At 30.8% G+C, this 14,269-nt stretch overlaps 1 protein-coding gene and 1 long non-coding RNA gene across 4 annotated transcripts in view; one reads left to right on the top strand and one right to left on the bottom strand.

The window, feature by feature from the left end:
• LOC122572030 (uridine phosphorylase 1) overlaps positions 1 to 14,269 on the bottom strand; it is a 50,671-nt gene that overhangs the window by 13,906 nt on the left and 22,496 nt on the right. Inside the window, exons 1-2 of one of the 2 annotated variants that reach the window (XM_043736539.1) lie at positions 9,703 to 10,063; positions 2,260 to 2,383 (exon numbers count right to left, since the gene is read on the bottom strand). In XM_043736539.1, coding sequence (XP_043592474.1) covers positions 2,260 to 2,383; positions 9,703 to 9,818 — 240 coding nt within the window. In that variant the 5' untranslated portion in view covers positions 9,819 to 10,063. Of the gene's footprint in view, positions 1 to 2,259; positions 2,384 to 9,702; positions 10,064 to 14,269 lie in introns of those variants that run through there. The other variant, XM_043736540.1, reaches the window with a different exon arrangement.
• LOC122572031 lies at positions 10,174 to 13,793 on the top strand. Of its 2 annotated transcripts, XR_006318348.1 has the most exons (4): positions 10,174 to 10,768; positions 10,854 to 11,345; positions 11,432 to 12,183; positions 12,889 to 13,793. It is a non-coding gene; the product is annotated as an uncharacterized LOC122572031 (long non-coding RNA). The 2 variants fall into 2 exon arrangements; XR_006318347.1 differs by having other exon boundaries at positions 11,432 to 13,793.

Here is a 14,269-nt window from a genome sequence, read left to right as displayed (position 1 = left end):
GTGTTTTTTTCAGGAAAAGGAGTTCTACTATACATAAACCAAAGTTCTTTTTACAAAAAAAGGGGTACTGCTAAAAAACTTGTTTTCTAAAAGAAAAACAAAGTTCTTTTTACAAATAAGAGGAATACTACTAAAAAGTTTCTTTTCTAAAGGAAAAACGTTCCATTATATTACATTATAGAGTCCTTCTTATAAAAAAGGAAGTCTCACTATACGTCAAAGAGTGTTTTCTACAGGAAAAGGAGTTTTACTATATATAAAACAAAGTTCTTTTTACAAAAAAAGGGGTACTGCTAAAAAACTTGTTTTCTGAAAGAAAAACAAAGTTCTTTTCACAAAAAAAGGGGTACTGCTAAAAAACTTGTTTTCTAAAAGAAAAACAAAGTTCTTTTTACAAATAAAAGGAGTACTACTAAAAAGCTCTCTTCTAAAGGAAAAACGTTCTATTATATTACATTACAGAGCCCTTCTTATAAAAAAGGAAGTTTCACTATAGCTCAAAGAGTGTTTTTTTCAGGAAAAGGAGTTCTACTATACATAAAACAAAGTTCTTTTCACAAAAAAAGGGGTACTGCTAAAAAACTTGTTTTCTAAAAGAAAAACAAAGTTCTTTTTACAAAAAAAAAAGGAGTACTACTAAAAAGCTCTCTTCTAAAGGAAAAACGTTCTATTACATTACATTACAGAGTCCTTCTTATAAAAAAGGAAGTTTCACTATAGTTCAAAGAGTGTTTTTTACAGGAAAAAGGAGTTCTACTATAAATAAAACAAAGTTCTTTTTACAAAAAAAGGGGTACTGCTAAAAAACTTGTTTTCTAAAAGAAAAACAAAGTTCTTTTTACAAAAAGCAGAGGAGTACCACTAAAAAGCTCTCTTCTAAAGGAAAAACGTTCTATTATATTATATTACAGAGCTCTTCTTATAAAAAAAGTAGTCTCACTATACGTCAAAGAGTGTCTTCTACAGGAAAAGGAGTTTTACTATATATAAAACAAAGTTCTTTTTACAAAAAAAGGGGTACTGCTAAAAAACTTGTTTTCTGAAAGAGAAACAAAGTTCTTTTTACAAAAAAAAAAAGGAGTACTACTAAAAAGCTCTCTTCTAAAGGAAAAACGTTCTATTATATTATATTACAGAGCTCTTCTTATAAAAAAAGTAGTCTCACTATACGTCAAAGAGTATCTTCTACAGGAAAAGGAGTTTTACTATATATAAAACAAAGTTCTTTTTACAAAAAAAGGGGTACTGCTAAAAAACTTGTTTTCTGAAAGAGAAACAAAGTTCTTTTTACAAAAAAAAAAAAGGAGTACTACTAAAAAGCTCTCTTCTAAAGGAAAAACGTTCTATTACATTACATTACAGAGTCCTTCTTATAAAAAAGGAAGTTTCACTATAGCTCAAAGAGTGTTTTTTACAGGAAAAAGGAGTTCTACTATAAATAAAACAAAGTTCTTTTTACAAAAAAAGGGGTACTGCTAAAAAACTTGTTTTCTAAAAGAAAAACAAAGTTCTTTTTACAAAAAAAAAGGAATACTATTAAAAAGTTTCTTTTCTAAAGGAAAAACGTTCTATTATATTACATTACAGAGCCCTTCTTGTAAAAAAGGAAGTTTCACTATAGCTCAAAGATTGTTTTTTTCAGGAAAAGGAGTTCTACTATACGTAAAACAAAGTTCTTTTTACAAAAAAAGGGGTACTGCTAAAAAACTTGTTTTCTAAAAGAAAAACAAAGTTCTTTTTACAAAAAGAAGAGGAGTACTACTAAAAAGCTCTCTTCTAAAGGAAAAAAGTTCTATTATATTACATTAGAGAGCCCTTCTTATAAAAAAAGTAGTCTCACTATATGTCAAAGAGTGTTTTCTACAGGAAGAGGAGTTTTACTATACATAAAACAAAGTTCTTTTCACAAAAAAGGGGGTACTGCTAAAAAACTTGTTTTCTAAAAGAAAAACAAAGTTCTTTTCACAAAAAAAGGGGTACTGCTAAAAGACTTGTTTTCTAAAAGAAAAACAACGTTCTTTTTACAAATAAAAGGAGTACTACTAAAAAGCTCTTTTCTAAAGGAAAAACGTTCTATTACATTACATTACAGAGCCCTTCTTATAAAAAAGGAGGTTTCACTATAGTTCAAAGAGTGTTTTCTACAGGGAAAGGAGTTCTACTATACATAAAACAAAGTTCTCTTTACAAAAAAAAAGGAGTACCACTAAAGATAAAAGTTCTTTCCACAGAAAAAGGAGCTCTACTACTTTGATTTACCTTAACGTCGCCAAACATTTCAACGAGATCGTGGGAGCCGCTACCCAGAGCAAGATGATACAGTATATCCTGATCCATGAGCTCGATGTTTGGATTTCGAAGTCGCACAGATCCATCTATATATCTAAAAAAAATGCGAAACGCGAACAGCGTGTTAAAAACATTTAGATCTTTATGCGTTGTATATCACAATTTTTATTTATTTAAGTCTTGTAAATAGAAATGTATTTTTGTCGTGTGCAAAATATGTACCTTCGTTATTGTTTACCGAGTTAATCGATTGATTGTTTGCGATTACACCAACATGTTCGATATAACTATACTGTCTTTTATTCATAAGAAAATTACGTATTTGTTTATTTATACTATAATAGAGTAAGTTCTGTCCATTATAGTATGCATTAACTACGTATTATTATAATATGTAATAGTTTAATGCATGGTATATAGCATATGTATGTGATACTACATAGATATATAATTCGGTTCTGCAATGTTACACAATATTATTATCCACTGGGGAAGGTATAATTTTATGATATTAACGTTAGTTATTATGCATCGCAAATAAAAACTTGCTCATTGAAAAATAAATTATTGATATATAGAATAGATGTTGTTCTACCATTTTATAATTTAAAATAATGAATCGATTATAGCTGGAAAAAGCAGTGAAAATAAAATTCCATCGATTTCCTTTTTTAAGTAAATTCAGCATAATTCTGCCAGCTTCTCTTTGCAAGCAGAATATTCACCCTCACATCCCCTGACGACGAGAACGAAGAGGAAACCGATGACTGAGTGTGGCAGAATTTTATTCAGTTCTCATGATATGAAACGCGTCATGCCAATCTGTGCATGAGCAGTGCAAAAACGGATGCGATGATTGCAAAAATAATTGTTTCATTGTCGTTAAACGAGTCAGTTCAACGAGTATCTATGTTATACGAGAACAATTGATATTTTGGTAATTCTAAGTCACGTACACTTCCTATGATTCACCTCGCATAAATGAATTTAATAATCATAATTCATAGATGAACTTTGAATACTTATTTATATTGTCTCGTCAACGTCATAAAGGAGGATACTTGTACAATTCATGCGTAGTCTTCTAAAAAGAAAGGAAATATCTATAAAAATATCCACTACCATATTTACCTTCATAGGAATTAAAATCTGAAGAACTTACTTCAGTTATATCAGAACTTACAATATTTTTAAGGTAATGCAATGTCATGTACGTACATGTATTGAAACAGGCCACAAGAGCTTTGAATCAGGTTCTCTGGAACTTTAAAAAACTCGAAGAACTGTTTAAGAAGATGAGTCGTATGCAAGCAAAATCCGATAAGTAATTTACATACTTCTAGAGCAAAGCTTCGCAAACTTCTGTGGGCCGGAACCCAGTTCCGAGACCGATAATTTTTCGCGACCTACTCGAAGATTAGCCAAAACGTAATTGTGTCGAGAGTTGATTGATAAGCAATTTAAAATTGACTTGATACGGATCTACGAGCTGAGAGAAACTAGACAGAAATAAGGATCCTCATCTTTCTCGTTATTCTGGTTTTTAACTGAATAGAATTTGAACTGTTCGTTCGACTATTATCGATGAATACAACTCTCCTAACGAATCTGTAATAGTAGAATATTTAACGCGACCCACACTTCAGAAATCTATGTTCTAGAGTATCATATAAAGTAGAACTGAAAATTTCTCACCATACACCACATACACGACGATTTCATCTTTTATTTGAGAAGAAGGAATCTTGAAGCAAGAATAAAAATCAGCTCCCATTACATATTTACATATTTATGTCTTGTACTTGACAGGATGGAGTTTTAATTTATACGTTCATTTCAATGTATAATTCTTATATGTTTATTTTAGACCTTTAACATTTTCATATGTTATACTGCGATGCGTATAGTAAATCTTGTATTACGAATATAAGGTAACAATGCTGATTAATACAAGAACGTACAAACCTCCTTAAAACAATCATAGCGTCATTCAGTGCGATTATCAACAGCATTGTTCTACGAGATACTGTCTACAAGCGATAATACATGAACCTCTGAGATATCTAACATTCTATTCTCCAAAGTAACTTAAGCTTTTTCTTCATTCTCAGATTGTTTGCCTAAGTGTATGTATGTTAATAATCTTTGTTGAAGATTGAAATTATGAATAACATATTATACACACACACACACACTCTTTATGTATATTATTTAATCCTAAAAATTACAACGAAATTTAAATATTATCAAACATGCAGCTTTATTTTTTAGTAAAATTTGCTTCTTAATGTATATTAAATTAAATTAAGTATACATAAGAGAAATGTTTATTGTGTGAAAAATTTGCTAACGTAAGGTGTGCTCATAGCTTTACATTAATGCTTGTTCAATCTTTTATTTCAATTAAGCTAACGTGCTAAAATATTCATACAATAGAGATTACTTAAATATGAAAATTGTTCCATTTTAATGTTTAGAAACTGAAATATTATACTTTTAATTCCAATACAATATTCTTAATATTTTATGTAATTTTATACTGAGGGTAGTTTTAATGAGCACCATTTATATTGTTTACAATATTGACCAAATCTTGGAAGACTTCTCTTGACTGTTTATTATTCTTCCTTTATCTTTTCATCATTTGATTCTGACTCTGATTCTGACTCTGATTCTGGCTCTATTTCATCTTCTGTATCCTCAATTACATCATTGTGCTGCACCATCCCCCTCTGTCCCTTTATATATTGCATGACCAAAAAATATAGCTCCCTATCTCTGTTATTAAGAAGTATGTTATATTTTTCTTCAATTATTAGCTTTATTGTTTTAAGAGACATGGCACGATAATCTGCAATTCGAAAGATATTAATAATTTCTTCATAAAGCTCTTGATGTGAAATACTAGGTGCGATGATCCGTGATGTGACTTCTGTTGCAATTGCTGAATATCCAGAGTATCCTACTGCATGCCTAATTTGATTTTTCCGTATTCTTTTTAACTCTTCTTTGAGTAGTCTTACTTTCACATCTTCAAAGGTTGGAAATATTTCCGCAGATTCAATAGTAATCCTGAAATTTTCATAGCTGTTTGGAACACTACGTAATAACATAACTGTCATAATGTCATCATGGATGTATACATGTATGTCTCTCAATTTATCAATTAAATCGCTAAATTTTTTTATATGACCCCTCATATTCCCATCTTCTTGCATCTTACAGTCCATTAACTGTTTTATTAGCATTGACTTGTAGCTGGGATAAGTTATGAAATATAGTTCATTTAATTTATCCCATACCTCTTTTGATGTATTGCAATTATATACTTTCATTAATGCTTCAGGATTTATTGCTAATATAATGTCTGATCTTGCCTTTCTATCTCCTATATCCCATTCTCTAGCATTCTCTGTAGTTCGGATCTTTTCACCAGAAACATATTCCCATGTGTTGTTTTCCTTTAATAACATTTCAATCTGAATTCTCCACTTATAAAAATTTTCCTTACTCAGCGGCTCTATATTCCTTGACGCGCGACTCATCGTTCTGTTGTTACTTTACGCTATATATACGGGGTTAAAGCGATTACTGATGTAAATATTTTCTAAATCTTATGTTTATATTTTTCGTATATTGTTCTTCGCACACGGTGGAAGAGTCAACTGTATAGATAATTCTGTAAAGTCGATTCTATAAACGATAATACTTTTTCAATAAGAAGCTGTGAACGGACTAACAAACTGCGAACGGAAGAAAATGTCGGCCGGAACCGGAAGGAAGAGGAATCGTTCAAATGAACACATCGATTAGAATCAGATGGCGCGCAAATCAACTTTGACAATGATCTCTTGACAGGATTAGAACTTCCTTCTTAGGTTCCTTCTTAATCCTATGCTATACAATTTATTCATTGTGTTAATATCTACGTTTCAGATTTATTTTATTTATACGATAATAGAATAATAATATATGATAAAATAACTACCTCGCTTGTAAAATATCTCTTGTTCCAAATATCTTTCATCTTTCAAAACTATAATTCATCTAGGTAAAGCTACATATAAAGACAAAATATTATTTAAAAATTTTTAATAAATTTTAATTTTTCATAACCCGGTTTTGTTGTTCCCTCTTTCATTATATATTATAACATGAACTTTTGAATATATATCGACCCGGTTGTATATTTATTGATAATACTACATAAAAAATAATCCAACTAATACATAAAAGAACTTATTCATCCTATCAGTTGCGAGCTTATCGTTTATATTAACACGAAAACAAAAAAGATATAATTGCAGTATTTATCCTTACAGTTTAAATTAATTGCATTTCATTTATGATTATAGAGATTCATTCATAATTTCTTTGGAAATACTGCATCAGTTAAATGAAAGTATCGAAAAATAGAAACTACATACTCCTTACGCAATTTCTTATCGTTATTAAAATACTTCAAATCATATACGAAAGAATAAGAAACGCTCGAAACTAGCCTTCGCTTTCAAATAGAAGAATTTAATTAAAGACGTCACCGAAAATCAATATAATCCTTACAGGGCTATCGATTTTCAATTATTACTATGCAATGAACGAATACCGATCGGAATACGGATTTTCTACGGATTTCCACCTATGTGACTCGTAGAATTAAATTATAAATGGTATAAATGAAATATCTCACATAAATGAATGAAAAAACTGTTGAAAAATATTAAATCAATTTGAGTAAAATATATAAATTTAATATATTTAATTGTTGAAATTTATTTAAGGATCAAAACTGAAACAAATTTTTTATTTAACATTTTATTCATATTGGGCAAATTGAAATATAATTAAATTCAAATAGATAAAGGATTAACGAAAGGTAGAACTATGTGTACAAGAATTTTACCTCGTATAATTTAACCGATATGTATTGATTTGTATTGACGTTAATTCTATAGACAAAAGTAAAGCCAACGCGTAATAGAATTCAATTTTGTTGAGATTTTCAGGCTCGAATCCGATTATAGTATATGAGGATGCATCTATTATTTATTAAGATATAAAGTGATACACTATCAAACATAGATAGGGTAGGGCTTTAATCAAGTCATTCAATATTGGATATGTAACATATTACAATATTGAATTGCACCAATTTCAATGTCTTTGACCTTAACGATTATGTACTTGCTACTTACACGACTGATACATAAGTGATAGCAGTGTAAGTTGTAATTATCTATCTGTAGATCTATATTTTGCGACTCTTTTCTGTTGATTCCCTTAACTACATTCTGCATAATTAGAATTCCATTTGCGCGCTGAGATTATTAGCTTCGCGTTTGATTGAAATGAATGCATTAATTAAGTATAACTTTGAAGGACATAATTAATTTTGATGACGTTGGTATCGTCGTAAATTTTCTAAAATTATATCATGACACATTTACTTGTGATATCGAATATTCTATTGTCAAGAGTAATTTGATAAGCTTCATTTCCATTCTCACGTTGTATATAAAGCGCACTTCCATTCGTAATATTTTTTGAAATTTTAAATAATTTCCAATTTCATAAGAATTATTACAGATTCTATATTAGATTGCAAGTAATATGACATCGTTATATCATACAAATCCTCCATATATGAAACTATGAAACATTAAATTTATGCCCGAGCGAATGTGAATTTCTTTCAACTTGTGGCGGCACTCGACAACACAAATACCGCCACTAACTAGCAACGAACGACGGTAGCGCAGTGGTTAGCGCCTTAGGTTACGAACGTGTTCGGATCCCGGGATCGAATCCCGGCGACCGAAGTCCGATTTTTCTTCCACGATTCTTAAATAGGGAGAAAAATACTGCAGTACACCCCCCAACAGCAGCGCGGCATCTACAACCAGCAGCAACTAAATACCACGGACTACTCACATACACAGCCACCTCAAACTGATTTCATTTAACTCAGCTTGGATATACTATACTATGGAGATACTATAAATATACATGTTTCTTTACATTTTTCACTAAACTTATTCTACTTATATCATATACTATGTTTTTAATTATTTATTAACACGTAAAATCTGTTCTCGAATAGTAGCATTGGCATTTGAGCGAACGTAAATATTTTGAGTTTGAATTGGATCTTCTTGAATTGAAGTACTGAATGCAAGCTAAAAGTAAGATCTAATATTTTATGTAATTGATACCAGTTTCATGCTTATTTATTATGAGTAAAATATCGTAAAGTTGCTAATCTAGTATTTAGGAAACATTTTTCATTACAATTTCGTAGTTCAACGTACGTTAATGCATGTAAGTGTAATTACAAATCGCTGTATTTATAAACGTTGTAAATACATAATCATTACGATAAATAGTAGCGTTTAAAATTTCGTAATTTCTAATTTTTTATAATAGTAACCTTGTAATGTACGCATAACAAAGCGCGAAGACTAGATAGTATTCATGTAAACACGCATGTACAAGTGTATGTTTTCGCATTAAAATATTTCGATCAGCATTCAACGATACGTCGAATACTGTATCGACTATAACCTACCATCGCGTAAATATGCCTTGCAAAATGATATATATTGTTGATATATAAACATGTTAAATTTTGTAAAATATACAATACAAATCTTTTCAGAATAAATGTTTTATATCTCAACATTATATAATTGTCTATTGGAAACTGTAATCACGGTCCAAAATCACTGAAACAATTGAATTAAAATAGATATTATCTACCTTATAGTACAAAAATATAAAATTTAACACAATTTATGTGATTCATAATTCGTCAGGTTGCAATTTATATTTTTGCGATTTATAAAGTTTAGGAAGTATTAATTTGAAGAGTTCTATGTCATTTCTAACATCCACGATTTATGAAGAAAAATGAAGTGAAAGATAATATAGTTCGCTATTTCTTGTATTTAATAAGTTCATTCGAGATTTTACGTTTGGTCGATTGCTTGTCTAATTGGCTTGAATTTTTGGTTTTACAAATTATGGGATTCCAAGGATAAAAATCTTAATGCGCCATAGTACTACATCTCCGTATTAACTAATCTTCCAGAATATTCACACTTCCTCGTCTGTAAGATTAATCGATTATAACGTTATTACGTCAATAAACGATTGGAACGAACGTAACGTAATAACTTAACCTTTTCACTGTAATCGCACGTACTAATTTAAAACATGTAAACACGTATCTATCTCATACTTTTCCACCGAAAAGTCGAAGTTCCTTTTTCAATGAAATAACCTCAAATTTCCTCGAGTGAGCGCTAGTTAGGTGACATAAATTCCTCCGACCTATTCTTTCGACACGCTTTCGTAAAATATCCTACAAGTACACAATGAAGTAGAAAATAAAATACAAAGAAGAACCAAACGTACCTAACTGCGGGATCATATTCGATATTCCACTCGACATTCTCATGCTCGTCCGAAGGATTCATCTGACACACGTGGCTCTCGTCCAGAGCGCGATCTTTGCACGTACAAATGGGCATCTCGATCGCAAGATCAACACTCTTCGTCGCTTGCGTGGGACAATTTCGCGGGATCTAACACGACCGTGACGGACGTTCGATCGAACGAAACGGCGGGAGGTCGAAGAAATATCGACTAACCGATCACGACTGTTTCACGGCTGTGCTTTGGAATCTCCAAGGTCAGAGCAAGAGCAAGATTCCTGTGAACGATGTCGATCAAGTGTCGGTCTCCGAATAGAATCTTTGTGATGCTTCGAGGGAGCTTTATATCCCGATTCGAGTCTCCGCCATTTGCGTTCCCACCACTTCGTCGTTCGCTGCCAAATGACAGCTAAGGTGACGCACACTAACGCCGAGAGCATATGTACGTACATACGTCTAGCTGCATAACTGGTCGCGGTTATTTGTGTACGTGTGCCCACTGCAAATGTATGTGGAGTGCGAGTGAATTGAGATATTAGAACAGTCATCGAATCATTTTTAACGCGTGATTCTTCGAAAACTCATCGATAACCGACAGTTCTATTACGTTTCTGCGTTTTTATTGGTGTTGTAGACGCACGGTTGTGTACGATGCTTTACAACACGTGTGTGGTATCGACTTACAATGGCTGCCAGAAGTATTTGCACACTATTGGCTCTATCGTCATATTAATTATTTGACTACGAGAGATGTTAAATTTTATATCATTTAGTAGCGTTCTCACGCAACTGCAAAAATGTAATATCGCGGATATCATGACACAGAATCTGGTAAAAAATGCTTCATTGGAAAATAAATATGTGCCGCTACTTTTCGTAGTTACTGTAAATGGTGGAACATTTCACGGAATGTCCACTATGATTTATACATATTATCTACGTAAAACTTTATGACATAGAAAAAAGCTTTGTTGGTGTTGATGAAGATCACTTGTTAACAATTGTAGACAAATGTTAATGAAAAGCTCTCGACAGTGTTAATGAGTGTAATAATGAGTGTGAAATATCTTCTACCATTCGGTTAATAACAGCGTAGAATGATTATCGAATAATAATCGGTTGAAATTACAGGGGTAAGAGAAAGTAGAAAAGATTGATAAGAATCCAGAAGAAAATATCCAATTGGAATGTAAAAGAATACAAAATTTCTCTGTCCATTACAACAACTACGCTTGCTACGTTTTTGCAATAAAATAGCAATTATAAGTCAACTATAAATGATTTATTTCATCGTTTAAGTGGAAATAACAGAAGACAAAGTGGATTTAAAAGACAGCTAAGTTTCTTCATTTTTGTATTATAAGACATTACGATATAGAAATAATATAACAATTGTTGTAGTTGCCAGCGTATGAAGATGAAGGGAATTCATTTTACTTCTCTTCAAATCCATATTACGGATTACAAATTTTGTACATTTGCAAAAATACATCGCACTGAGTTCGAAGAAGATAAAATTAGATAATTTCTCCGATAAAATCAGCTGGTTTGTACTATCGATTCTAAGAACAGCGGATAATTCGTAAAAAAAACGAACTGAATTCTTTAGAATTCTATATAAGAGTAAGTAGATAGCCGAGTGAACTCACTTACATGCTTCAAAAAATGTTTTTGTAGTAAATGTTTTTTCTATTTTTCTATATTTTTAGATCTCATCCATTCACTGATATGCCAGTTTCAGTCGAGCCTGGTTTGCGTTTTTTTATTCTACGATAATTGTATCTGTATTTTTATCAGTAATCTTTATTCTTTGACGTAAACTACTGAAACTGAGATTAAACAATGAACAAAATTAAGTCAAATTATTCTAGTCGCTTTTAACTTAACAGTACCAGAGTCAGGGATTGATATAGTACAAATATTTATCATAAAACGTTAGACATTTTATTCGATATTGTATCGTTCAAATAACCATTAATTTTAAGGGTTCGTGAAAATTTATAAACACCATTCTAAATATTCTAAAGCATTTAAATAATTCTGTAGTGTTATTACATACGCATCTAACCTGAAAAAATTATGTCATAATTTTATACCGTGCGAAAAGATCACATTTTCAACTTCTCTTTCGATAATTTATTTTTTAACAAGCATAATAAATGTAGAAATATTTTCTCGCTTAAATGATATTTTCCACTTTTTAATTTTTATATTTAAAAGTTAAAGAATTTCTGTTATATGTTCGAGCAATTTGTCTATAAATAAAAATTGTGACTATAAATTATAGTTATAAATTAGTCGGATGACTCCCCGCAGAAACTGATAAATAGATAAACCGTCGTTCCAACAGCAAGTGCATTTGAATACAAAGTAGAAGTAATCATAGAACTTTTGATGACACAATTACTTGGACAAGAAAAACAATATTTTCATCTCATCTCGCGTACTAAATAATGGTTGGGTAAGTGTTGAAATCATTTTTTATTTATCCGCAGTAGATATTACACAGCGCGCAATAACATGAATCACATTTTATCGAATTTATCATATTATTATTATTCAACTTCATAATGTGTGTTAAAAAAGATAAAGAAGCGGAAGCGACTCACTTTTAGATCACATCTCTATATTTTCTATTTATTAAAAATATTTAACAAAATATATACTAAAATACATGCAAAATCATATACAGTAAATAACGGCATTTTCAATTAAAAAATTTTCTTTGTAACAAATTAATTAATCTTCCATCGATAATCAAACAATTTCCATCGACAATATTGAGATAACGTTCAATTAATTTGTATTTTTCAAAATTTCCTGTTTTCGTCTGTGTTGCAAATTTCGATACAGTAACGATAATATTTGAAGGAAAAAATCCAAACTCAAACGTGATATTAAGCATTAATTTCGCGTCAGAGTTTCATAGTTTGGAACAACACAAAAATTTTACAATATTTCAGCGCTGGCGTATAAATTTAATTTTCGTGTTCTGTATTTTAAATAAATGTACAAAGAGCAAAAGTAACATACTACGCCATGCAAAAGTATCGTTTCTAAATACAAAGGCTATGCAAGTCTTTTATTTATAGACGAAAAAATAGCTAATTTCTGTATCATAGAGATATTGCCATATCTAACTAAAGAAACAATTTTCCAATTTCAGACTCGTGCGTTTCCACAAAATCATAAGGCTCAAAGTATAACGAGATCGAGCTGAAGTTCCCTGTCGGATTAGTTGTTAACACGATAGAATTTGCTAGTCGATATAAACTCTGTTCGACCTGTATCTATAAATCCTGTAATTAATTTGAAGTTGTCCTAATTCTTGCATTGCTAGCGCGGAAAAATCCACCTGCCTAAATACAAAACAACAATACGCATCATGCTCATTTATCCACAATGCATACACACTTGTAACAATTTTTTAATTCGATACATATACGAGTGTAAGTATTCAAATTTTATCATCCAAGCCATCAATCGCTTATAACGTAATGAAACGAATCCACTCGATTCAGCGCTCGAATCGTATCGACCTTTTTGATAATCGATGTTTCAAGACCCATATTAATATATATTGCGATCGTATTCCTGGAAATGCACTCGTTTGTAACGGTGAAATTGAATAACAAATTTTAATTTGCATTGTATTAATTGTTTTCAGCCTCCTCGTTTGTAAAAATCAGATTGAATAACAAATTTTAGTTCGTATTACATTAATTCGTTTCACTCTGTTGGCCTTAGTTTTATATGGTTTATAAACATAAAACAAAACTAGAACTAAGCCTACAGATTTTTAGTTTGAAAACTAAAACTAAACTTCTAAGTTATAGTTAAGTAACCTCGTTTGTAACAATCAGATTGAATAAGAAATTTTAGTTCGTATTGTATTAATTCGTTGCACTCTGCTGGCCTAAAGATTGGACTTGGTTTTACATGGTTTATAAACATAAAGCAAAACTAGAACTAAGCCTACAGATTTTTAGTTTGGAAACTAAAACTAAATTTCCAAGTTTTAGTTAAGTACCCACGTCTGTAACAGTCAGAATAACACAATTTGAAAACAAATTTTAGTTCGTATTGTATTAATTGTTTTCACTCTGCTGGCTTAAAGATTGAACTTGGTTTTACATGGTTTATAAACATAAAACAATACTAGACCTAAGCCAACAGATATTTAGTTTGAGAACTAAAACTAAACTTCCAAATTTTAGTTAAGTATCCTCGTTTGTAACTATCAGGTTGAATAACAAATTTTACTTCGTATTGCATTAATTCGTTTCACTCTGCTGGCTTTGGTTTTATATGGTTTATAAATATAATAAACATAATAAAAATTGCACTTTGTTTTATATGGTTTATAAACATAAGAAAACTAGAACTAAGCCTACAGATTTTTGGTTTGAAAAATCACTTGCAAACCTCTGACAGTTACCTCCATCAAAGATCCTGCACCACAGTTTGCGAATTGCTATTGTAAACAATTTTATAGAAATGTTTATAGATATATAATATTCGATTCATTCTTCATGCATCTCAATCCC

This window comes from Bombus pyrosoma, linkage group LG10 (assembly GCF_014825855.1).
Source record: "Bombus pyrosoma isolate SC7728 linkage group LG10, ASM1482585v1, whole genome shotgun sequence".
Lineage (NCBI taxonomy): Eukaryota > Metazoa > Arthropoda > Insecta > Hymenoptera > Apidae > Bombus > Bombus pyrosoma.
The sequence above is the reverse complement of the archived record's forward strand: the minus strand, read 5'-3'. Positions and strand labels throughout refer to the sequence as shown.